The 22,121-nt window shown below is 67.1% G+C and overlaps 2 protein-coding genes across 3 annotated transcripts; one reads left to right on the top strand and one right to left on the bottom strand.

The window, feature by feature from the left end:
• The first annotated feature begins 11,598 nt into the window (after positions 1–11,598).
• PACSIN1 (protein kinase C and casein kinase substrate in neurons 1) lies at positions 11,599–15,079 on the top strand. Of its 2 annotated transcripts, none has more exons than XM_035569153.2 (9): positions 11,599–11,695; positions 12,306–12,462; positions 12,561–12,796; positions 12,879–13,034; positions 13,324–13,499; positions 13,781–13,901; positions 14,000–14,100; positions 14,346–14,587; positions 14,933–15,079. In XM_035569153.2, exons 1-9 carry the CDS (start codon positions 11,633–11,635, stop codon positions 15,040–15,042), a joined length of 1,362 nt encoding a protein of 453 aa, XP_035425046.1. In that variant the 5' UTR covers positions 11,599–11,632; the 3' UTR covers positions 15,043–15,079. The 2 variants fall into 2 exon arrangements, with proteins under 2 accessions (XP_035425046.1, XP_035425047.1); XM_035569154.2 differs by having other exon boundaries at positions 14,000–14,121; positions 14,394–14,587.
• A 4,166-nt stretch (positions 15,080–19,245) lies between these two features.
• On the bottom strand, positions 19,246–21,458 carry SPDEF (SAM pointed domain containing ETS transcription factor). Its single transcript, XM_035569172.1, has 5 exons — positions 21,011–21,458; positions 20,207–20,404; positions 20,072–20,119; positions 19,519–19,659; positions 19,246–19,424 (listed from the first exon to the last, which is right to left on the bottom strand). Exons 1-5 carry the CDS (start codon positions 21,456–21,458, stop codon positions 19,246–19,248), a joined length of 1,014 nt encoding a protein of 337 aa, XP_035425065.1.
• Between the last annotated feature and the right edge of the window lie 663 nt (positions 21,459–22,121).

Raw genomic sequence — 22,121 nt, 5'->3', positions numbered from 1 at the left:
CCAGAGCCTCGGTGCTCAGGTCCTCTCGTGGGCCCGAGCCCCCACTGCCACCAGCCCTGCCCTCAGGGAAGGGCTGGAAGGGAGGAGGAGCTGGCAGCGCCCTTTGGAGCCGGGCTGTAAACCCCTGGCTGTAAATCCCGGGGGAGCAGGACGGACGTGCAGGTGCGGGGAGGCCGCGGGACACACGCCCAGCGCTACCAGCGCCGTTCCCGCTCTCGTCCTCCTCCGGCCCAGCGAGCTCCCCAGCACCACCGGCACCAGCACGCGGTGCTCCCCTCCCCCGTGCCCTAAATGCCGCCTGTTTGCCCCCAAAAACGCCCCGGCCAGGTGTCAGCGGGGTGCTCCCCGTCCATCCTGCATGGCCCGGGGGCTGCCTGCGGTCCCCGTACCCGCGGTCCCCGCGGAGGAGATGTGGCGGCTTGGGGCTGCCCTGTCTGCACGGGGAGAGGAGAGCGGGGAAAAAGGGCTGCGGAGTGAAAGGGTGAAGGGGAAGGAAGGAGCGTGGGGAGGCACAGCCCGCGGGGAGGCCGGGAACCCCCCCCCACGCACCCCCGCAGCCTCCCGGGCTTATTCCTCGCCGCTCCTGCGGTAGCGTTTTCACCTTGTGCTGCGAAGGAGTCATTGCGGCGGGCCGGGGCGGCGATTGGCTGGCTAAAAATGCCTCGGTAATCTCCGTGCTGATCTTTACCCCCCTCCTCCCCATCTGCCGTGACCTTCCTCCCAATGTGCAGATCCAGCCCGAGCGAGACGGAGCTGACGGCTTCCCCGCCGGCGCCCCGGCCGCCCCTGCTGCCCCCCGGCCTCCGCGGCCCCCGCGGCCGCCCCGCGCCCTCCCCTGCTCCCCGCAGCCGCTCGCCCAAGGTACCGGCACGCGTCCCCGGGGCTCCCAGCGCGATACGGAGCCCACCAGGCCCCCGGGAGGTTGGCGGCGGTGGAAGGGGGCTCGCGGTGGGGGACGGTGGCGGTGGTGGCCCCGGGAAGCAGATGGGATGCCGGGGTTCGGCACGTCCCCGTGTGCCGCGGTGGTGCTGCCACCCCGGGAGCCCCTGCATGGTCCCGTGGCAGGGAAGGGCGATATATTTTGGCGTAGCAGCTCGCTGCCCCTTGTTTTAAGCAATTTCCAAAGTTCTCTAGGATCGGGGCTTGCTTTCTGTCGTGGGTTCACCCCCAAAGCCCGGGCTCGCCAGCTTTTTCTGGTCGCAGCGAGGGTGCCTCGGGTCTGGGCTCAGCCTCCTGAGCCTCCTGGGGAGCTGCTGACGGGTGGGAAGTGGCAGCGGGGGTCTCGCTGGGGGGGACACAGAGGCTCTGCAGCATCTCGGGGCTCAGAGGACACAGGGCCTCGCTGCTGCACATCCCCACCCTCGCACGCCCCGCTCCGTGCGTTACGCAAAAGCTGCATCACCCCCATAGCCCACGCGGCCCTGCTGGCCCCCAGGGGATCCTGGGGGGCTGCGGGGGGATCTTGGGGGTTGTGGGGGGATCCTGGGGATTGTGAGGGGGATCCTGGGGGGCTGCTGACCCCAGGGATGGCCGCGCTCACCCCACCAGGCTGGGGGCTGGCACTGCGGGTGGCTCAGCCGCTGCGCCGCCGGGAGCCCACGGGCCAGCCCGCGCCAGGAGCGGGGTCCCTCCGGCTCCCCGTGAATGCACAGAAGAGGGCTGGGAGCCAAAAAGCCGCCCCGAACAGCCTGCGATTGTCAGGGCTGTCAGTGCTGAGCAAGCGACCGCTTGTGCTCGCCTTCCCCCCTGCCTCCTTCGTATGCGCTCGGCATCCCCCTACCCGCCCGGGGAGAAACGCCGCATCCTGCCCTCGGCCCCGGGAGCGGGCTGGGTTCGAAGGAACCCGTTTTATCTCCTTGTTTCTGCCCCTTTGGGACAGCAGGGACGGGAACACCCCGAGGAGGTGGAGGGGGAAGGCCAAACCTCGCAGGGCAGAGCTGGGGAGGCTGCGGTGACCGCGGCAGCCCCCAGGGAGAAGCGATCTCCCGGCCCCTCGTACCCACCGGGGAGAGCTCGCCCCGCCGAGCTGCCCGCCTCCCCTCCTCGCCGTTCTTCCACCTGCCTCAGAAATGGCAAAGCGAGAGCTTCGCTAAACGGATTAGAGCTGCGCCTCCCCCTGCAGCCCCCCCCGACCCCAGCCCCCCCGAGCTGCTCCCGTATCCCTGAGCCCCGGCCGTAAAACTCGGGGCAAGGCAGCTGCTGCGGCACGGGGCGCCCCCGAGCTCGGGGGGGGGGGGGGCACGGCGACCCCGCACCGCCGCGCGCGGCTGGTTGGCAGCGCACAGCGGAGGCGTAACGAGAAGCCAGGAGATCAGCTCTTCCCCCAGGGATGGTTTTGGTTAGCGGCCCTGCTGGTGGCATCGTCGGGCTGTGTCCCCATGCCCTCCTCGGCTCGCTCGGGGGCAAGAGCTGGGAAAGAGAGAGGGGAGGCTCGGGAAGGAGATTAGAAACACCGAGGGGAATTGATCAGCTGCCGGTGACAGCGCTGAGCCCATCCCGGGGGTGCCTGCAGCGATGTCCCCAGGCCCGGCCCCGGCCCCTCCTGGGGCTTTGCCTCTCCCCGCCGTGCCAGGCTGCAGCCCCCGGGGCAGGCGGGCTGCGTTTACCGAAAAGGACCGGGGCAAGCGAGGCTGGGCAGCCGGCGGGCATCGCCTCGCCACGTGCACGCGGGCAGGGCGAGGAAGGGACGGTGCTGGCGGCAGCAGCGCAGGAGGAAGGTGCCGGCACCGGGGCCACGTGCCGCAGCCAGCCACAGCCCGATGTTGGCTCCGTGCGGGCTGCACCTCGCCGGGACCCCCCCGTCCCCCGCTGCTGCTGCTGCTCCTCCTCGGCCGTGCGTGGGCACCGCGGGGTGGGAACGGGGCTGGGAGCGGCACGGACAGACTTTGTCCCCGGCGGGGCAGCCACCGGGGCCAGGATTTGTGCAACACCAGGGCAAACACCGAGTCCTGCCGTGTTTTCGTGGAGGAGTCTCGGAGCAGGGAGCTTCCCCGTGGGGCCGAGCACCAGGGGAAGGAGGCAGCGACCCCTGCGCGGCGAGGCGTTTTCCCAGGAAAAATGGAGCCTTTATGTCCCCGACCCTGCCCCTGCCCCGGATGGGGCTCGGAGGGTGCCTTCGGGGCTGGGTATCTGCAGACAAAAAGGGGATTGTGTCGCTGCGAGCTGGGTTTCTGGCAGCACCTGCCCCGCGCCGGGGCTCTCCACAATGGCTCGCTTTTCTGCGTAATTGCTGCAGAGGGGCCAATTATCCTCCGCTGCTAATTACAGATGCAAAATAGCCCTGCGCTCGCATTCTCCCAGCGAGCCGGGGGGCTCCTGGGACCAGCAGCAAATCCATGGCGGGGGCGAGCCCTGGGCAGGGGGCAAGCCCAGGGGCACCCGCACCACCTCCTGCCCCCCGCACCGAGTGGGAAGCGGCAGCGGGAGGGCAGGGAAGGGCTCAGGACCCGAGGGGCGGCAGACAGGAGGATGCGGTGCTTGAAAATCCCCCCTTCGTGCTGCAAAGGCTGGCGTTCGTGCCCCAGAAAAGCATTTCTCTCCTCCCCTGCGGAGACGCAGCGCTGCCTGCGGGGCATCCCCCGGCCCCACAGGGACCCCGCTCGCCCCGGGGCCGCCCGGGCAGGCTGCTGGCAGCACGGCCGGGGATAATTTGCTCCTCGGTTCGCCACGGCGCTTGAAGAATCGTACCTGCAGAGTGCCAAACGGCCCGATAAATCAAGGCTCATTTCCTGCCAATATTGGCCGCCGCTTCCCACGAGGAAACTCGTGGGGGAAAGGAGGGGTGGTGGGAAATAGGAACCGCCGGGAGGGCGAGCGCCAGGAGGAGTTTGTCGTGGCCGTGTTTGCGGCGAAGGAGCCAAAACGGGCGAGGGGCTGCGCGCATGGGAACCCCCCCAGGCACCGAGGTGCCCCCATCGCCAGCTCTCCTGGGTCTGGCTCTGCCTTCTCCCGGTGCTGCTGCCAGCCCTACAGCACTTTGAGGCCCTTTTTGGCCAGCTGCGAGGCGGGGAGACGCGCTGGGCTGGCACGCAGGAGCACGGCGAGCCCCAGCGAGCTTCATTAAGGGCTGGAAGCGCTCGTCAGGGGAAAGCTGAGCCGGGCTGAGCCTCGAGGGACCGGGTCGCGTTCTGCGGGCAACCCGATCCGGGCAGACGCAGCCCCAGCCAGCCTCCTTACTGCAGCTCCTGCGGGCGGCTTCGGTTACTCGGCTCGACCCGCTCGTCTCCTGCTGGCTTTTAATTTCCCTGACATCACCCGCGAGCTGGGGGGGAAACGCAGGCGCGGGGAGCTGGAGAGCCCCTCGGCACCCCGGCCGTGACGGGCACAGACTCCTAGGGATGTGGCACCCCGTGATAAGACCCCGGGGACAAGCTGTAGGGTCTGGGAGGAGGCAGGACCCCGGGGCAGCACCCTGCAGGGCGCAGAGCCCCCTTCGCCCCGTCCCGCGTTCCTGCCTCTCGTGCCAGCCCCTTCCCAGCTGGCGCAGTTGGTGAGGGGGCGGCACCGGCTGCCTCTCCGGAGGCGTTTTGGGGTTTTGCTTCTGCGGGAGCTCAGCCCTGGAGCCCTCCTTTGCAGGGCCAGGGGGAGGAGAGGAGGGAGCGCCCTGCTCCGTCCCATCCTGCTGCCCCGCACCCTGTGCACGGGCCACAAGGACCCCCAAGGGGCAGCGGGACGAGGACGCCTTTAGGATCCTCACTCAGCTCCCCCCAAAACCGCAGCCTAAGAGGGAAAAGGAGCCTGGCCCGGCGGGGCTGAGCGCCCCTGCGCACCCAGCACGAGCTGGCGGCACCCTGCTGCTGCCTCCCACGGCACCCCAAGGGCACCCCGCTCAGCAGGGCACCCCGGCAAGTGGGTGCTGAGCACCCCCGGCCCCCTGGAAGGCTCCTGCAGCGATGCAGCACCCCGGGGGCGCACGCAAAGACGCAGCGAGCGCCCACCCTGCTGCTACCCGCTGCGGGGTTGGGGATGGGGGGGGGGTGGTGGTGCAACAGACCGAGGTGTTTTCATGCTGGGGGGGGGGGGGGGGGGGGGGAAGGGGGGGGGGGGTGTCCACTTCCCCCCCCCCAGCCCAAAGGATGATTTTTGCAACCTTTGCAAGCAGCGGCTCCATCCCTGGTTGTCTTGACAACAGGAGGCTGCAGGCTGGGCGCGCTCCCGCGGCCGCACGCCGCCGCTGCCCGGCTGGTGCTGAGCGCGGCGCAACGCAGCGCGCCCGGCCCGCCGAGCTCACCGACACCCCCCCACCCCCCCCCCACCGCCTCCCGGACCCTCGCAGCCCCCCCCCCACACACCCCCCCCCGCCCGGCCCAGGTAAGCGGCAGCCCCCGGGGGGTTTTGGCTGCGGGGGGCCTGGGAAGGGAGAGGGGACACCGGGGTGTCCCGCGGGGACTGGGGGGGGGGGGGCGCGGGGTGCCCGGGGTGCCTTGCATGGTCTGGGGGGGGGGGGTGCGGAGGGGGTGCTGCGAGGGACCAGGCAGGATGGTGCTGGGGTCGCATCCCGCTCTCAAGGCAGGACACGGCGTCCCCTGGGTCCGTTCTGCAAGCTGAGGGGGGACACGCGGGTGACCTTCAGCCCCAGCGCGCGTCCGGGGGGTGCTGGGGCAGGGGGCACTGCCTCGGTGGCGCTGCCAGGTCCGTGCCTCAGTTTCCCCAGCTGCACACGGGGAGGGGGGGGGGGGGGAGGAGGAGGCAGCAGCGGGGACTTGGGTTGTTCCTGTCACTGCTGCCCCCCTGCCCCACTGAGCGCCTCACCCCATTGCCAAAACCCCTCCTTTTGCCTCCCCCCAACACCCCCCCATTTCCTACCCCCTTGCTGAGCCCCCTCTGGCCCCAAGCCTCCTTCCCCTGCCAGAGGCAGCTGAATGCAGCCACCCCCCCCCCCCCAGCCCCAGGCTCGGCCCCGGTCACCTCCCACCACCGCCAGCCCCGGCCCTGTCCCACCGAGGGGATGGGGATGGGACCCCCGAGCCAGCACCCCATGCTCCGGCTCCCCCCCCTCCCCGATGCAGAAGCAGGGGGCCAGCACCACCACCGTACCCTCCAGCACCACCGTACCCTCCAGCACCATCGTCCGCTGCTTCTCGGATTAACTGCAAACCTCATTTGGGGATTTCTGCCTAACCCCCGCTCCTGGGACCGCAAAAATCCCCCCTCGAGAGTCAGAGCGTCCTTGTTTACAGCAGCGAGCTAAGAAGGGGGGGGGGGCTGAGAAAAGCTGCAGAGGCGGAAGGCAGGCCGAAACCCCACAAGCTGAGGCTCGGAGCAGTTTCCTTTCCCCAGGCCTGACCCCTTGCGTGGGGCTGATAATCCTGCTCCAGCTCCCCGCACCCCGCAGCCCCCGGAGCCTGTCCACATTCCTGGCACAGCCGCAGTCCCCGAGCCCGGCTGCGAGCTCCCCCCGGGGAGAAACACGGCGTTATCTGCAAATGCCACGCATATTTCCAGAAACCTGCACGAGGCTCGTAAAAATCCCTGGAAGACTTTGATGGGCGCCCTGCGTGCCGAGCAGGATAACTCCGGGGAGAGGAGGAGGAGGAGGGGGAGGAAGGGGACCGTTTCTGCAGGGCACGCAGAAGGCGAAGCTGCCCTGGAGCATCTCCCCCATCCTGCAACGTGGCAGCAGCCGCGGTGCGCAGCCCCCAGCCCGGCAAGGCGGGCATCCTCCCGTGGGACACGGGGCTCGTGTAACGTCCCGGGGTCGGGGAACCTCCTTCGCAAACCCTCTGGGTTTTGGGAAGCTGCAAGCCCTGCCCCAGCTGGGTGCAGCAAGGCCCTGGTGCAGCCAGACCCCCCCCCCCAGTGCTTGCCCCCCCTCCAGCTGGGCCAGGGCACAGCCCCCGGCACATCCTGCGCTGGGTTCCTTGGGAGAGCCTCTCCCAGAGGAGGTTTCCCAACCTTTACCTCCCCCTCGTCCCCAGCGACGTGCTGCCCTCGCAGCCACCTCGTGCGCCAGGGCCGAGCCGGCCCCGTGGCACTGCCCTGCCCAAAACCCCAGGGAAAAGCACCCGGCACATGGGGACCCCCGTCCCCTCCGCCTGGCTGCTCGCCCCAGGGCTCCAATCCTGCCCAGAGCCGTCCTGCCAGGGCGCAGCCCTGCCGTCAGCTGTGCCCAGCCCGCTCCCACCGAGGAAACTGCTTGGGAAGGGCCCAGGTTCGCCTCCCCCCCTCCCAGGCTTTGGCTCCATTTGATAATTAGCGGGGCGGACACGCGTTCAGCCCTTCCCCGGCATGCTCACGCCTCTCCAGGCTGCTCAGCCCCGAGCCCTGGGCTCTGCTCGGGGTGTGGAGCCGGCTGCCAGCATGAATCAGCAGCGCCCAGCCCCTGGAGCAGCCCCGCTGGGTTGGGGACCCGCAGGCACCCCAAACCCCTGCCACCGCTCCCCAGAGCGGCGCTGGGAGGAGGACACGGCCCCATCCCGCAGCCCCCATCTCCCCGCTGCCCCCTGGACCCGGCTCCCCCCACCCCAACTCCCCTCTCCCCTCACCAGCCCCCTTTTTGGCGGAGGATGCTGCGGGCAGAGCCCGGCAGCCCGTCCCCTGCGCCGCGGGTGCGCGGCGATCCCTGCGTGGTGCTGGGACACCGGGAGGGCAGCGATCAGCCCTTCTGCCTCCAGCACACCATCCACCCGCTCCTCTAGCTGAGCACCAGCTTTGCACGAGGACCCGACATCGTGCCGGGGGGGGGGGGGGGGGGCCGTGGATCTCGCACCCGAATGCTCGCAGGAGCAGCACCAAGGTGCTGGTGCCACGGTGCTGGGTGCACGCGTGCGCACAGCACGAGGGTGCTGGGTCCCGCCTGCGATGGATGCAGCAGCCCCGGGGCTGCAGGCCCGGGCAGGATGGAGCTCCCAGGGCTCCCCAGTGGGTTTTGCATGCGGTTGGACTCTGCTCTCGGCGCTGCCCTGCGCTCCCTCGGCTGCTCCGTGCCCGTTTGTCCTCGCCGTGAGCAGTTCCCATGTGGGCATAGCGGCGGGGCGTCGCGGTGGCACCTGGTGCTGCGCCCACCCAAAGAGCAACGCCCAGCCCCACGCTGCAACGAGGGCAAGGAAATAACCTCCCTGAGCTCAGCACCTGAGCTGGGGCTGCTAAAACACAGCCCGAGCCCCTAGCGATAAAGCCTCGCACGCACCCTCGGCCCTGCACGGACACACGGCATCCACCTCGCGTTGCGGCTCCTTGCGAGGGTGTTGCTCGGCTTGCCAGGTCTCGGAGTTTAATTGCAATAAAAGCGGCTCAGACAGTTGGTCCGTTTCCAATTGCCTGAGCTCTCTGCTGCTGGAGATGGCCCCGCTGGGAGCCACCGAGCAGCCACAAGGCAGCAGCACGCAGCAGGTCGGCATCCCGGCCCCGGCTCACGCGCTCCTGCAGGCGAGGGTCCCCGCGCCCTGGTGGCCGTGGGGCTGGGGCTCTGCGCTGGAGCTGGGACGTGGGGCTTGCAGGAGGGATTTGCACCGAGGCAGCTCCTTGCACGGCATCGGTTTGGGCTCAGGGATTGGTGTCGGAGAGCTCCGGGTGCTGCTCGGCTCCTCTGAAATGCTGGCGAAGGGGACCCGGCCCTGTCGTGAGCCCACGTTGCGGGGGGAGATCGGGTCTGTCCCCGCCGCCAGGAGCTGCTCCGGGGCCCAGCACAGCCCTCGGCTGCTCCCAAAATCGAGCAAACCTTGAGAGCAGCTCCCACGTCCTCCATCGGGCTGATCCCAACCCAGCAGGGGCTGCACCCAACCCAGCCCCAGGTGGGGACAGAGCCCCACCGAGCCCTTTTATTGCTCGTGCGGGGCCGTCCCTCCTCCCCGTTCGCTCTGATTCCTGCAGACCAAGCGCAGCTGCCAGAGCGGCTTCCCCCCTTCCCTGGATATTTTCACCAGGAATTAGTCACCGCCTCTCCTCCCAGCCCTGTCAGCGCTCGCAGCCCCGCACCAGGGCTCAGCCCCGGCTCCTTCTGCGTTATCACCAGATCAAACCCCCCTGCCTGGGGCAGGATGGGGACAGGGACACGGGCTGGGCTCTGCTCCCCTCCTCGCCGCGCGTCGCTCTGATCCTGCTTTGGCAAAGGGCTCTTTGCAGCAGGAAAACCACCTCCGGGAGGCTGCGCAGCCCCTCCTGGCCCCCCAGCACGCGGGCAGGATGGGGACACACGCAGGCAGCTGCCACCTCCCCGTGCCGTGCCCCGTTCTGGCTGCAGTGGGCCCGGGGCCGCGTCTCTGCGAGGCTGCGCTGGAGGCAGAGCAACCAACCTGCCTCCAGCCTCAGCCTGCCCGGGACGAGCAGGTCCGGCCTGGGTCCAGCCGCATCCATCGGTGCAGGGATGCCCGGATCCCGTGCCCGCGGCACCGGCAGCCTCAGCCCTCTGCATTGCAGCAGCCTCCTGCCTGCACGGGAGCAGCGCCCGCGTCCCCGGCCCCTCTCTGCCGGCTCAGTGCCCGCACGGGGGCAGAGACCCCCTGCGATGCCAGCAGCTCCGTCGGCGAGCTGCGGCAGCGCTCAGCACCGAGCGGGGTGCCAGGAAGGATGGAGACACGCAGGGGGACTGGCAGCTGTGGGATCAACCCAAGGACATGCCAGCCTCCGCGTGGGCATGAGCTGAGACAAATTTCACCGTTGCGCTGTGCAAAATCCTCCGTAGCTCCTCTCCAGCAGCTTTGTGGGGGGGGGTGAAGTGAAGCCCTCCCGCTGCCCTGGGTGCAGCGGCACCCAGCTGGGGCTGGCAGCTCGCCACAGCACGGCTTGGCCACCGGGCATCGCCGCCCGCTGCCTTGATGTGGGGCCAGGGTGGCTGGGGGCCGCGAGGCTGCCCGGGGTGGTGGGCACGGGGCCGGCGTGGACTGTATGGGCTGGGGGATGTGGGGGGCACACGGGTGTGCATGCACGGCTGCGTGCGTGTGCGGCGGTGAGAGAGGCAACCAGGCGGCAGCGTGAGCTGTAGAAGTGATGCAGAGCCAAAAATAACCCCCAAGCTGCGGCTCGGACCCGATCACAGCGAGGAGCGAAGCTGCGGCAGCCAAACCCCGCCGTGCCCCACAGCCCCACTGCCTCGTGTGCCCGGGGGGTCCCACGGGACCCCCAGCCGGGGCTGTGCTCCCTCCGTGGGGTCCCTTACCCCCGTCACCCCGAGGATGCCCTTGCGCTGCCGGCGCAGCCTCTGCGACAAAATTAAGAGCTGGAGAAGCAGAAACACAACCCCAGAGCGGCCCCAAACACCCCCAGGGCCCCGCGGAGGTGCAGTGGCACGGCTGGTGGGCATGAAGGTGGGGGACCCTGGCCCGTGGGGAGGGCGGTGGCCGTGCCAGGGGTGCTCGGGTGCTGCGTGGGTGGGTGCTGCGCGTCGCTGGGCGCGCGGGGCCGGTGCTGGCGGCGCTCGGCGGCACCGCGGTCCCCTCCATCTGCGCCTCCGCGGCGGGGCGAGGGACAGTCACGCGTTTATTTTTAACCGTCTGGGGAGGGCGGCGCGGGGATTGGTGGGATTCGTGGTTATATCACTAAATCCCTGCGAGGCTCTGTTAGTTCCAGCACAGCGAGCCCGGCCGCGGCGCTCCAGTAACCGTTTCGGCACCCCGTCCTCCGTGCCCCGAACCCGACGGCCGCTCGGGGCCGGCAGCACAGCCAGGGGGGAGCGGGCACCCAGCGGGCTGGGTCCCATGGGTGGCACCCCGTGCACCGCCCCCCCCCCGGCCATCACCCTCTCCTAAGGGCAGGATGTGACCCGGCTGCGATGGTGCGTGGCACCGTGTGGCTGTATCCCCCCCCCCCCCCCCCGCAGCCCCTTTGGGGATGGGGCAGGGGAAAACTGGGGTGGTTTGGGCTGCTTTTGGCCACCCTGGTGGCAGACGCCAGGCGGGACAAGCCCAGCGCTTCCCATGGGAGCACTGCCCGGAGCCGGGGCAGGAGGGGTCGCAGCGATGCCCGCGGCTCCCCCGGTCCCCTCTCCGTCCCCGTGCGGTGCCACCTTGCTGGCCAAGTCCCCAGCCCCACCGGCGTCCCCCAGCCCCAAAAATGCATCTCCGGGCGGAGCGGCAAAGGGTTAAGCCATGCAGCAGGCCCACGTGACGCCACGGGGATGCCGTTTTTCTGTAGATCAGGACGGATTAGGCTGGAATAACAGGACGAGAATTTCTCCCGGCTGCGTTCCCCCCACTCAGCGGCTCCCCCGGGGATGCGCAGTGGCCGGGCCAGAGCCCCCACCGGGTAAGGGCCCCCCCTGCATCCCTCCCCTCGTTTCTCCGTCCCAGCAGAGAGGTTTTAGGGTTTCGGTGGCTCTGCGGCGGCTCTGCCTGCCCAGACGTTGCATAAGAAACCCTGGGGCTTGAGCAGGGCTTGGATGCCCACAGAGGGTCTGGGTTTTGCATGGCACCTTGGGGGGGGCTTGCGGGGGGCACAGGAGGGGAGCTGGAATGGCTCTGTCCCCCTCCCCGTCCCCTGAAGCTGGGTGCTCACCCCGTGGTGCCGCAGGGGATGGGGATGGGGATGGGATGGGGATGCAGTGGGATGGGATGGGATAGGGTTGGGGGTCTCTGCTCGGCCCTGTGAGGCTGCTGGCCCCCCCCCCGACCCCTCTGCTCCCCCCAGTGCATGAGGCTGCTGCTTGCCCGAGAGCCACCGAGCGCCCGCACCGACGGCCGAGGCCGCCCCGGGAGCCATGTCGGGTTCCTACGACGAGTCGGCGGCGGCCGCCGAGGAAACGACCGACAGCTTCTGGGAGGTGAGCCCCGGCCACCCCCCCTTGTCCCCGTGGTGTCCCCGTTCGCTGTCACCACCCAGGGCAGCGCCCTCCCTTCCCGAATCCAGCCCTGCGCGGGCGTCCCTGCTGCGGTGTCCTTGGGGGGGCTGCAGGAGGTGCTGCCCCACCAGCCCTCAGGGAGGGAGAGGACGGAGAGGAGGTGGCTGGGAGCAAAACCTCCGTCGCTGCACCCCCCTGGGGCAACCCCGGTCACTGCTCCCACATCTGCCTGTCCCTGCCCCCATCCCCATCTCTGTTCTCATCCCAATCCCTACCCCTGTCCCCATCCCTCTCCTCATCCCCATCCTTGTCCCTGTCACCATCTGTTCTCATCCCCATCCTTCTCCCCATCCCCGTCCCCATCCCTGTCCCTGTCCCTGGCCCTGTCCCCATCTGTTCTCGTCCTCATCCTTCTCCCTATCTCCATCTCTGTTCTCATCCCCATCCCTGTCCCTATCCCTCTCCCCATCCCCATCCCTGTCCCCATCCCCACCCTTGTTCCCATCTGTTCTCATCCTCATCCTTCTCCCCATCCCCATCCCTCTCCCCATCCCCATCCCCACCCCTGTCCCCGTCCCCGTCCCCGTGCCAGGTGGGGAACTACAAGCGCACGGTGAAGCGCATCGATGACGGGCACCGGCTCTGCAACGACCTCATGAACTGCGTGCACGAGAGGGCCAAGATCGAGAAGTCCTACGCCCAGCAGCTCACCGACTGGTCCAAGCGGTGGAGGCAGCTGATCGAGAAAGGTACCGCGGCCCCGGCGGCGGGGAGCCGGGACCCCCGGGGGTCACCGGAGGGGGTTCGGGGCCTCAGGGGGTGCTCACCCGTCCCCTCCGCCCCCCAGGCCCCCAGTACGGCAGCCTGGAGAGGGCGTGGGGGGCCATCATGACGGAGGCGGACAAGGTGAGCGAGCTGCACCAGGAGGTGAAGAACAGCCTGCTGAACGACGACTTCGAGAAGGTCAAGAACTGGCAGAAGGACGCCTACCACAAGCAGATCATGGGAGGCTTCAAGGAGGCCAAGGAGGCCGAGGACGGATTCCGGAAAGCGCAGAAGCCCTGGGCCAAGAAGCTCAAGGAGGTGAGAGGAGAAGCACGGCGTGGGACCCATGGGACCCCCGCGTCCCTGCTGTCCTCACGTCCCCCCCCTCTTCTCTCCGCAGCTGGAGACGGCCAAGAAAGCCTACCACCTGGCCTGCAAGGAGGAGAAGCTGGCCATGACCCGGGAAGCCAACAGCAAGGCGGACCAGTCCAACACCCCCGAGCAGCAGAAGAAGCTCCAGGACAAAGTGGAAAAGTGCAAGCAAGACGTGCAGAAGGTGCGAGCCAGCAGCGCCGTGGGGCAGCTCAGCTCCGGGCTCACGCAGCATCGGGCACCAGAAATGGCCATTTATTCCCCATTCGTGGCCATTTATTCCCATTTATGGCCATTTATTCCCCCATTCCTGTCCCCGTGCATCTGCACAAGAAGTGGTGGGGGAGTGCGAGCAGGGCAGAGATTTGCCCCTCTTGCTGGGGCAAGGTCTCTCCCTCCACCAGGCTGATTTTTGCCCTGTGGAGGCTCTCGGGGTGCAGGTGTAACCGGGGCGCCCCCCCTGCTCCTTGCAGACTCAGGAGAAGTACGAGAAGGTGCTGGACGAGCTGAACAAGTGCACCCCGCAGTACATGGAGAGCATGGAGCAGGTCTTCGAGCAGTGCCAGCAGTTCGAGGAGAAGAGGCTCAACTTCCTCAAGGAAGTGCTGCTGGACATCAAGAGGCACCTGAACCTGGCCGAGAGCAGCAGGTAGGCGTCCCCCTGGCTGTCTGGGCAGAAAACACCCATAACAGGGCCAGAAAGCAAACCAAGCCCTGGAGGGACCGGGTGCTTCCAGGCAAACCCATCCCCTGCGATACCAGGGGGCTCTGGCCAACACTGTGGGCACCAAGAGGTGCCAGAGTGGCATCCCCCAGTGTCCCCTCGGAGGTGCCACGACCCGGGGCATCTCCCCACCTCGTCCCCACCACCAGGGCTCCCCAGGAGGGGTCCATCCCCGCAGCCCCCCCACCCCTCGCCTCTCCCCGCAGCTACGCCAACGTGTACCGGGAGCTGGAGCAGACCATCCGCCTCTCGGACGCGCAGGAGGATCTCCGGTGGTTCCGCAGCACCAGTGGCCCCGGCATGCCCATGAACTGGCCCCAGTTCGAGGTGAGGCTCGGAGACCCTCCGCCCACCCCCCCCGGACGGGTACCAGCAGCCCCCCGCATGGTGTCGGGGTGCTGAGGGTGAGTGCTTTGTGCTCCCAGGAGTGGAACCCGGACCTGACGCACACGATAACGAGGAAGGAGAAGATGAAGAAGGGCGAGGGGGTGACCCTGACCAACGTCAGCTCGGGCGAGACCGGCGCGTCGGCGGGCGAGCGCGGGAGGTGAGGGCCATCGGGGAGAGGGGTACGACAAATGCAACAAGCACTCGCCTGGGCAAACATTCCTGGTGCCACTGGGACACCCAGGGCGGGTGGGATGTCCCTGGTGACAGCCACCGCTCTGCTCCATCCTCCCTCCACGTCTCGCTGGCCGTTAGCCGGGGGTCCAGCCCCCCTTCCCCATAAGCTCGGGAAATCCGCAGCACCCATCCGGATTTCGGCCTCAGCCGGTGCCCGCCCGCCCCGCCATCCCCTCTCCTTTCCCCCCCCCACAGCGTCAGCAGCCACGACCGCGGGCAGACCTACAGCGCCGAGTGGTCCGACGACGAGGGCAGCAACTCCTTCAACGCCAGCGAGGCCAACGGCGGCACCAACCCCTTCGACGAGGACTCGGCGGGGAAGGGCGTGCGGGTGCGGGCGCTGTACGACTACGACGGGCAGGAGCAGGACGAGCTCAGCTTCAAAGCAGGTGCGGAGCCTCACGGGCGCTGGGCTGTCCTGCAGGGCGTCTGCCCGAGCTGCAGGTCTCACGGCTGTGCTTTTTGGTGTAAAGCGCCCCGAATTGTGTCAGGGTTATCCCGGTTCTTCAAAACGTGGGGTTGGCAGAGAGGGGAAGGCGCGACCCAGGGTGGGACTGGAGGGGTGGTGGGACGGGGCATATGAGGTCTCGTGGGGCACCCCTTGCCTTTCCACCCTGCAAACCTGCTCAGGATCAGTCCCAGAACCCCCAGAAGCCCCGTCCAGGGGAGAAATTTGGGGGAGGAGAGGCTCCAACACCTGCAACGAGCTCTCACCTCTCTACCTCCTGCTTCAGGAGATGAGCTAACCAAGCTGGGTGAAGAAGACGAGCAAGGCTGGTGCAAGGGGCGCTTGGACAACGGGCAGCTAGGTCTCTACCCCGCCAACTACGTGGAGGCAATCTAAGTCTTGTGGTGTGCTCCTCGTCGCTGTCCGCAGATAAATCCACCCTCCGTTGTCTCATCTCTCCGCCAGCCAGCCAGCCATCTCGCCGTCCGGTCCGTCACCCCTCACAGTTAGAGATTCAGACATATTTTCCGACCAAGCTTTTATTTTTTTAAGAGTTGTCTCCGAAGAGTATTTTGCATAGCCGCTTTTCTTCTTCTTCTAAGATAACGTGAAGCGAAAGATGACGTTGTCCGTGCTGCGTTAGCTGATTTGCCGAGCGAAAAGCCGATACCTCAAGATCTCGAAGCCCAGCCGGTGAGAGCTCCTGGCTGGTGGCTTTTACAGACACTGAAATCCTGAGCCGCCTCCCGACTGGCTGCAACCGCTCCGAAATGCACGGCGCTGAAACTCCTGGGACCAACCTAATTCGCCCCCCCGAAAATGAGAGGGAATGGGGTTTTGCTCCATTGATTTTTTTGTCAGTTCCCCGTTCTCCCTGAGTCATCCTCCATCCCCGAAGGAAGGGGACCAACGTCCCCTCCTGCCCCCATCCAGGGGCACCGAGCAAGGTGGGACCAGCCCCAGCATGGAGCTTGGTGGCATCTCTCCAGCTTCCTCCTCCTCCTCCTCCTCCTCCTCGTGGCCGGGTGCTGCCACCACGCTCCAAGCCAATGTCCTGCCTGTGCTGCAGGGAGCAGCAGCGGCCTCCACAAGGGCCTTTATCCCGAGCAAACCAGATCCTAAAAGCGCTGCCGCTTCCCTGAGGACCTCGCCGCAGCCCCACGCTGCCGCCAGCACCCCGCAGCCAGCCCGGGATAGCGGGGACCCGCTGGGGACCGTCCCCTCCGACCCCTTCTTGAGGTCTTGCACAGGAGGGACAGGAGCAGGGGCAGGGGGACGCGCACCAGGCTCACCCCATTCCTGCACCTGGGCTCTGGGAGCAGCATCAGCATGGACCGGAGCCCCTCAGCACCCATGGGTGCCCCCCGCACAGCACTCTCACCCCTACCCCTCTTCTCTGATCGTTCATTTTTTTTCCACGCCACCACCCTCAGCAGCATCGATGCCGATGCCTTCCCCACGTATCCCCCCCTCTCCTCGCCTGCCCGCTCCGTTGGCTGGCGAATTTTTTTGGCCCCAGGGACCAGGCGTTCCCCCGGGAGCAGGGAGCGCAGCGCCGGGCACCGCCAGCCCCTGCCAGGTACGCGAATGGGAAACAAGAAAAAAAAAAAAAAGTCAGAAAAAAACCTAACCGACCACCTGTCTCAGCAATGCACCCCGGTTTTTTGTACATTATTTGTGTAATTTAAGAAGTATATATATAATATATATATATATATATTGTGATCGTATTACCGTGGATACAACAACTAAAGCAGCAAGAGAAAATAACCGAGCTCTGTAAGCGTTCTCTGGGTCTGGGTCCTCGTTGACATGCGCCGATCCGGAGGCAACTCTGGGGGTTACAGACCCCAAACCCCAGCCTGGGGCGAGCCCCCGAACCCCCCTCGTCCCCCCAGACCCAGCCACATCCCAGGCAGCCTCAGGTAGGGGTACCCCGACCCTGAGGCTTTGGGGTGCTGCGGGACCAGGGCTCGGTCCTGAGCGTGCAGCATCCTGCGGGGAAGGTGCTGCCTTTGGGTTTGGCTGGGAAAGGGCCCAGAGAGCAGCGGGCTGGTGGTATGGGGTTGGGAAAACCCTGTGTCATGCACATGGTTGGGGTCCTGGGGGCTGCGGGAGGGGGGAGCACCTGTTTTGGGGTGACCTGACCCACCGGGCTAAGCCTTGAGAAGCCCATAGGGGGATTCAAGGTAAACTGGCTTTTGGGGAGCATCCCCAGGGCCAGCAAAGGCAATGGGCTCTGACCAGTGCTTCCCAGTATAAATGGGAGATGGGAAAGCCCCAGAGCAGCGCTTTGAGCCCTGCTACAAGCCTTAAAACCTTGGGAAAATCAACTTGTGGGTTGCCAGCCCCTTTCCCATGCCCGGAGGGCCAGGGCCGCCCTGGGAAATAGCAGCAGCTGCATGCAGCGGGGTGGAGGGAGCGGGAGAGGGTGGGGGAATGGGATTTTCCCCTATTTATGGGCTGGAGCAGCCAGGGCTTGGGGAGAAACCCTGCGGTGCCGGCTGCCCGAGCGCAGCGCTGCTCCCGCGCCCACTGAGAGCAGCAGCAGTGAAACAGCCCCACGTGAAAGGACAAAAAGGATTTTTCTCGACACGCAGCCGGCATTTCACCTGCTTCTCTGCAGTGCTGGGATCCCGGCGTCGCCCCCTGAGCTGCCAGGAAGGTGGCCAAACACCCCCGGGGGGGCCAGCAAAACACCCCGTGCCTCCGCACACCCCGGAGCTGCCTCCCCAAAATGACTCATTTTGGGTGGGATTTTGACACAGGATTTGGGGACCACCACTGAAGCCACCCTCAGGGTCCAACCGGCACCTCCAGCCCATCCTCCCCATGCACACGAAAATTGCAAGACACATTTCACTTTTTCCCCCATTTCTCTTTTTTTTTTTTTTCTTCCCCCCTTTTCCAGAGGTGAAGGCTGCTCCTTCCCCTGCTCCTCGCCGTCCTCCAGGAGCTTCAGCCTCCATCCCTGCTGGGAGGCTGGGAGGCCGGCCACGTGTGAGCAGAGCAGCAAAACAGGCAGCCCAAAAACCGCCAGGCAGCTTGGTTAATTAAACACAAAGGAGCAGCCCAACAGCCTGGGCTTTCTTCTTTTAAACCCGCACAAAGCGTCTCACAGGTCTCCGGGCCTCCCTTCCACCCTCTCCGTTTGAACCTGAACCACAACTTGCTGCCAGCCAAAACCAGAAAGAAAAATAAACAAATAACAATTATAATATAAAAGGTCAACATTGCCAGGTAACTTAGACCCTTGTGAAATGTGCAGCTTCAACAGTCCCTGGGTTTGCGTCCAAGTCCTGGCTCAGAGAGCGGCGCTTCGGATTTGTCTCCCGGAGGGAAGCAGCAGAGCTGGCAGCTCTCTTCTCCTAAAGGCAGGAATCGGGCAGGCAAAATAAAATCCAAAACTTAGGAAGGAGCCCAGGGATGGGGACCTGGGGGCTCTGGGGGTCCCCGTGCCTGAGGCTGGGGACCCGGCTCAGAAAGGGTCGGAGCTGAGGTCCCGTGCTGGGTCCCGTTGGGAAACGCACGGTGCAGACAGGGGCAACGCACCCAGCGAGGTGGGGATGCCTCCCTCCCGGGGTCTCGAGCCCACTGGTTCCACTGGGAACCCACCAGCGGGTGTGGGAAGCCGGGAGCTGGGGGGCTCCCCCCTGAGGGGTGAAGCCAAGGCACCCGTCCCCGTGGTGCCCGGCTGCTCCGGCACGGGGCAGATCCGCAGCCACCGGCCCCGCTCGTGCCCCGTGCCTGGGTTTGTCCTCCCCTGACACCTGCAGCCCCTGCCTGGGGGTGGGGGATGAGCCTCACCGCTATCCCCCGAGGCCCAAAATTTGGGTGGTCCCAGTCTCGGCACCTCAGGGCTGAGCTGCAGCAAGGGGCAGACCCCCCCCACCCCATCCCCAACAGCCAGGAGCTGGGTTTTGGGGTGAATCCGGAGCAGCCCTGCTGCAGCGCACGGGGTCACCAGCGCCGAAGGGGACAGGCCCCACAGCCTGGTGGTGGCATGGGGACAGGGTTTGGCTGCAGGGGAGCGTGGTCCTGGTGGTCCCCCGTGCTGGGACAAGCGATGCCATGGGGATTTTGGGGTCTCCTGCTGGGGGCTGCTCTTGGCCCCGTGTCCTGCTGATGCCCAAGGCTGCAGAGGAGGGAGGACGGCGCGTGGGGACAACAAGACTCCCGCAGGCAGGACACCGGGGTGTCCACGCTCCCACCCTGATCCCTGCTGAAAGGCACCAAGGCTTTGGGCAGCCCCCACCCCAGCCACAAACACATCAGCCCTTATCTTGTCCCGGTCAAACCCCCGTCTCCTCCGCCGGCCCCAAAATCCACAGCCACCCTCAGCCAGGAGCGCTCGCGGGAGACGAAGGCTCCGTGCAGGGTCCTGGCCCCGGAGCTGGGCACACCGGGGGTGGTCTCGGAGCTGGAGGCTCGTCCCCGCTCCAAGGCTCGGGTCTGGGGGCGGGGGGGTCCCTGCAGTCCGTGGCCGGCGGGGTTGAGCCTCCCGGTACCCCAGCCCCGGTCCTTAAGTGCTGGCTGCTGGTTCGTGAGGTCGGGGAGGCAGAGGGAGGTGGCGGGGGTCCCCTGTCCCTCCTGCGCCGCTCAGACCGGGTGGACGAACTGGTAGACGAGGCGCTGGGAGATGTCGGGTTTCCGGATGATGCCCTTCTTGTAATACTGCCGGATGGAGCGGCTCAGCTTGTCGTAGTTCATGGCCGGGCGGTTCTTCCGGATGCCCCACAGGCGAGCCACTTGCGCGGAGTCCTCGATCTTGAAGATGCCTGCGAGGGGAGCGGGGACGGGAACGTCGGGGTCAGCGCCTCGCCCCCCCTTCCCCGGCCCCGGGGCCGCCGCGGCGCCCGCCCGCCCGCCCACCTTTCTCCTTGTTGAGCCAGCGGATGAAGCGCCCGTAGTTGTGGGGTTTCAGCAGCAGCTCCTTGAGGAACTGCCAGAGGTGGATGGGCTGGCCGGCGCAGGACGAGTCCACCTCGCTGTCCGCCCAGCTGGTGTCACCCCCTGGAAGGGACGGGGACAAGTGAGGCTGGGGAGAGGGACCCCGCTGCCCTGCGCTGCCCAGGGGGCTGCCAGAAAGCCCGGTTCGGTGCGTGCGGCTCCCTCCGCAGCCCAGGGAGGGGGACGGGGGCACTGGTTTCTGCTTCCCCTTCTTGCAGGGAGAACGGCTCCGTCCAGCCCTCGTGCAGCCCCACAAGGGCGCACGGCTGCAGGATGGGGCCGGCGCGGTTCCTGCAGCTTTTCCCCCTTTGCTGCACCACGTGGAAGCCCTCGGGCGGAGGGAACGCAATCCCACGCGTGCCAACACGAGGGATAATTGCAATTAAGCAGGGAGCAGCCTCTCCACCACCCCAGACACACACCAAGGGCCGGGCTCCCTGTCCAGCTGGTGGAGCTGAGCCCGTGCAGAACTCACCGCAGTATCTGACATCCCCCGGGGCAGCTTTTTCCTTCATCCACGCGGCTGGAAGGGAGGAGTGGGAGGTCAGCGAGTGTCTCCCCCAGCACAGCATCACCCACTCCCGGCTCCCTCCGGTCCCCGGCACCTTACCGGACTTCCAGATGTCGAGGTGAGCGTGGAGGACGTCGCCGCAGACGGGTGAGCGCTGGCAGAACTGCTCCTCGGACATGGCGCACAGATCCTTCCCCGACAGCTCCTGGAAGGACTTCCCGATCTGCGGCAGCCGGTACTGGTGCTCCGTCCACAGGATCCACTTCTGCACGTTGCCGGGGCTCCAGTCCGCGGGGTCTGGGGCCGGGGCCGGGCGGTGAGCGCAGCCCCCCCAGCCCCATGCAGGGGCACCCCGCTCCCAGCCTCCCCCAGCGCCCCACGGGCAGTGGGACCGTCCCCGTGCCACCTCCTTCGCTTTGGGAAGCCCCCTCCCTGCACCACCCCAAATCCTTTGGGGAGCGGGCAGCCTGCAGGGACCTACGCGCATCCCGAAGCTGCTGGCCTTATGGCGGTGACACCCTAAGCAGCTCCCTGCTCCGGGCTGTCCCATACCTCACCCACTCATCCAGCTGCTCCCAATTTCCCACGTTTCCCTGGAATCCCATTTTCATGGGATTTTAAAAAGTCCCACTTTTTCCTCCCCATTACCGCCTCCTGGCTCCGCGGCTGCAGCACCCCGGGGTGACACCAGCACCCTACGGCAAGGGCTCAGCTTCTCCCCGACCCACCAGGGGTGAGGGGCATTTTATTTTAGCAACCAGCCCCGTCCTGGGGCGACGCTTGGGGTTGTGAATGCATCGGGACCTGCAGCCCCGGCACATCCCTCCCCAGACGGCACCAACCCTGCTCCCACCCCGTGGGGAGGGCTGGGGGCACGCCCCCCCGCCGGGCACAGGCACCCACCTGCGGCGATGTTGAGGAGCTTGCAGGCCGTCTCGATGTCCTTCAGCACTTCGCCCACCACCATGCTCTGCATCTGCTCCAGCGAGTGCTCCTCCAAGGGGAGGCCGCCCTGCAGGTCCCCCTCGGCCCCCAGCCCCAAACCCTGGCTGTCGATGACGGGGCACTGCTCCGGCTCCTTCTGCGCCTCGCCTCGCCCCCCGGGGGCACCGCTCTGGGACGTCTCCCCCATGCCCTTGGAAGCCCAGGCGATGTCCTCCGAGTAGAGCATGTCGAAGTAGTGGAGGCAGAAGGCTGGGAGAGGTTGCTCGGGGGTGCTGGGGGGGCTGGGGCTGTCCGGGCAGCCCCAGGCACGGGCGCTGGGGTCCCAGGGGGGCGGCAGGGGGGCAGCGTCGGGCCGGGCGAGGCGGCCGGGGGGCAGAGCGGTCAGCCCGGGGCCGGCGCTGCCCATGCCTCCTGCGCTCAGCGCTGGCTCCGGACCTGCCGGGAGGGGAGGAGAGGAGAGGCTCAGCCCCGGCGGCAGGCACAAAGGGAGGCACTAAGCCTGTTAGAGGGGGAAAATCCTCCAAAGAGACCCACGGCGCACGGGGAGCCCTCGGATGAATGAGGGCTCGGGTTTATCTGGGGGTGCTGGGAGATGTCCTGTTTTTCACGGGGAAGGAGCCCGGGCACCGCGGGCTTTGGGGTTTTCCCATGATTCGGGCACCAGGCTTGCAGCAGGAGGGTCCCAGCTGGGCTGAAGCCCCTTGCATGGAGCCTGGAGAGCCCCCAAAGCACCTATGCAGGGCGGCCCGTGGGCGTTAAAGGATGGAGGATGCCTAAACCACGCAGGAACGTGGGTGTGCGTGGAAAACATCACCTGCTGCTTCCACCCGAGGGTGCCCCGGTGGTGATGGCACCCAGATCTGCTTCTCCCCGGGCACCTGGCCCTTGGCCGCCTGCTGCCAGCCCCCGGACCAGAACTTTCTTTTCGCTCTCCCGCAAGAAAAAGTCCCCGAGTTGGCCCGTCCCCATCTGTCTCCGGTACGCGGGGAGCCCTGGAGGCTGCGGAGAAGAGGATGAGCCTGCCGAATTTCCATGGCAACACCAGGGAACGGCTCCATCCGCGGAGAAA

Source organism: Cygnus atratus, chromosome 24, assembly GCF_013377495.2.
Source record: "Cygnus atratus isolate AKBS03 ecotype Queensland, Australia chromosome 24, CAtr_DNAZoo_HiC_assembly, whole genome shotgun sequence".
Taxonomy (NCBI): Eukaryota; Metazoa; Chordata; class Aves; order Anseriformes; family Anatidae; genus Cygnus; species Cygnus atratus.
This window is presented reverse-complemented; position numbering and strand designations above follow the sequence as displayed.